This window comes from Eptatretus burgeri, chromosome 15 (genome assembly GCF_056783735.1).
Source record: "Eptatretus burgeri isolate ZD-2024b chromosome 15, Ebu_testis_v1, whole genome shotgun sequence".
Lineage (NCBI taxonomy): Eukaryota > Metazoa > Chordata > Myxini > Myxiniformes > Myxinidae > Eptatretus > Eptatretus burgeri.
In genome coordinates this window covers 71,726,692-71,729,191 of record NC_140975.1, presented here as the reverse complement: position 1 = coordinate 71,729,191, position 2,500 = coordinate 71,726,692, and the positions used below count along the sequence as shown (strand labels likewise).

The following is a 2,500-nucleotide window of genomic DNA, read 5'->3' as shown; positions in this document are numbered from 1 at the left end:
TGCAAGGTAATATGGCCGGTTGGGGCTTGGAGTGTCACGTGACCAACTGAACTGGGCAAGGTGAGTAGCTGGGAGCCAACAGACCCTCCTGTGGAACAGTTTCCAATAGATGGAAAATTTTAAAATCTTTCAAGACAAGAAACAAAATAGTTTCTGTTTTATTGGATTTGAAACATTTATTGTCATGTGGCAGCTTATGCTGAATTGCATGATAATTCACAATCAAGCATTAATATTAAAAGGTGTGTACAAAAACATAAACAAAAACTAAAGAGTTCAAAGAACACGTTACCCCACGTCGTGTTCAGGTATAAACTGGACTTCAATATAAATAAAATGACGATATTAAAGATGGTTAAAAATAAATTCCGGAAGTTTAGCGCAATTGAAGCAGTCTAATATACCACCCTTATAATATACCTCCTTATTAAACATGTCCGAGTATTGCTAAACGGAAGGGCTTTGAAAGTAACAAGAAGGTGATTTCAGCTCTACAGTGTTGAAGTATATCATCTAATTTAAATTAAATAAACATTGCAAAAGACAAATAAATAAACTACTTCCGGAATTTACCGCCATTGACATAGTGTTTATGACACCACCCAATCCAACACTTTACATGAGTTATCCGCGCATGTTGTTTGTTTCCTTTATGACGTCCATATAAACAGTAAGTTTCCTGTTTGGAATGATTTTCATTTTGTTTGATGACCAGACAGAGTAAAAAAAACAAACAAACAAACAAAAAAACTCACTCCTCTCTTCACATGTGTGATTGGGAAAAATTCAGACAAAGTACAGTGAAACAGCAAACTTGTCTTCCTATTCATGCTCCGATTCACGTTCAAAATATAACATTCCATTTAAATAAGCTGTTCCTCGATCATAAACTGATAGGACGTTAAACTGGGCAACACATCTGCTGGAATCCCCCCCTCTCCACAACTTCTCTCCCAACCCTCTTCCTCGCTCTCGCTCTCTCCCACTCCTCCCCCTCGCTCTGGCTCTTGCTCTCTCCCACCCCTCCCCTCGCTCTCGCTCTCTCCCACTCCTCCCCCTCGCTCTGGCTCTCGCTCTCTCCCACCCCTCTCCCTTGCTCTCTCCCACCCTCTCCCTCTCGCTCTCTCCAACCCCTCTCCCTCTCGCTCTCTCCAACCCCTCTCCCTCACTCTCGCTCTCTCCCACCCCTTTCCCTCACTTTCGCTCTCTCCCACCCCTCTCCCTCGCTCACTCCCACCCCTCTCCCTCGCTCTCACTCTCTCCCACAACTCTCCCTCACTCTCGCTTTCTCCCACCCTCTCCTCTCGCTCTCCCCTCTCCCTTGCTCTCCCCTCTCCCTCGCTCTCTCCCACCCCTCTCCTCTCCCCTCTCCCTTGCTCTCTCTCCCACCCCTCTCCATCGCTCTCTCCCACCCCTCTCCCCTCTCCCTCACTCTCTCCCACCCCTCTCCCGAGCTCTCTCCCACCCCTCTTCCGAGCTCTCTCCCACCCCTCTTCCGAGCTCTCTCCCACCCCTCTCCCTCTCTCCCACCCTCTCCCTCGCCCTCACTCTCTCCCATCCCTCTCCCACCCCTCTCCCTCATCCTCGCTCCCGCTCTCTCCCCTCCGTCCTCCCTCTCGCTCTCCTCTGTGCGTTCTCTCTCTCTCTCTCTCTCTCTCTCTCTCTCTCTCTCTCTCTCTCTCTCTCTCTCTCTCTCTCTCTCTCTCTCTCTCTCTCTCTCTCTCTCTCTCTCTCTCTCTCTCTCTCTCTCTCTCTCTCTCTCTCTCTCTCGCTCGCTCTCTGTTCGTCCTCCCTCTCTCCCTCCATCTCCTCCGTCCTCCCACTTCCTCCCCTCCGTCCTCCCTCTCCTCTGTCCTCCCTCTACCTCCCCTCCGTTCTTCCTCTCTCTCCCCTCCATCCTCCCTCTCCCTCCCGGACAGACACGCATACAGACACACAAAAGTGATTGCAAAACTCAGTCTTCCACTGCACGGGAGCCGAGCTGAAAGCACAACTCTCCAAACGAAAGTGCAAGACAATGCGCTCATGGTGTATGTGTGTGAATCGAAAGGTTGCCAACCTGTGGTGTGCTGGCCTGGGAGTGCAAGTGGATGTTGCAAATGGCCTTGCGGTAGAGCAGCTGTGACAGCAGACAAAGAGTTACCTGTTGGCAGAAAACACCGAACGGTGTGTTTGTAATTACAGTGGTGGTGGTGAAGCTGATCACTCTGGTCCAAGATCATTCATATCGTACACCCTCTGGCGATACACATATTGCAGGGAAATCTCACAAGGTGTGAAGAAGTAATTAAGTTTCTAAAAATAATTTCAGTAGCAAACACACAGGTAGATTTGATAAGTGCCAGCTTGAAAGGTGTTTTTTTGGATCGAAAGGCACAAAACCTGTGCAAATGCGAATCAGCTTGAACGTGCTGCACAAAGTAATTCTTCAAGGCTGTTGCTTCAGCTCTGACTTTGCTATCTCCCAAGGCTGCATGCACATCTCTCTCAACATGACTGT

At 48.8% G+C, this 2,500-nt stretch overlaps 1 protein-coding gene across 2 annotated transcripts in view; it reads right to left on the bottom strand.

Annotated features, from left to right (window-relative positions):
* LOC147012513 (serum response factor-like) overlaps positions 1–2,500 on the bottom strand; it is a 160,974-nt gene that overhangs the window by 17,936 nt on the left and 140,538 nt on the right. For both annotated transcript variants that reach the window (XM_085856903.1, XM_085856904.1), the window contains 2 exons: positions 2,060–2,143; positions 1–88 (listed from right to left, as the gene is read on the bottom strand). The exon at positions 1–88 is cut by the window's left edge and continues 125 nt beyond it. In XM_085856903.1, the coding sequence (XP_085713029.1) occupies positions 1–88; positions 2,060–2,143 (172 nt within the window). The remainder of the gene's footprint in view (positions 89–2,059; positions 2,144–2,500) is intronic.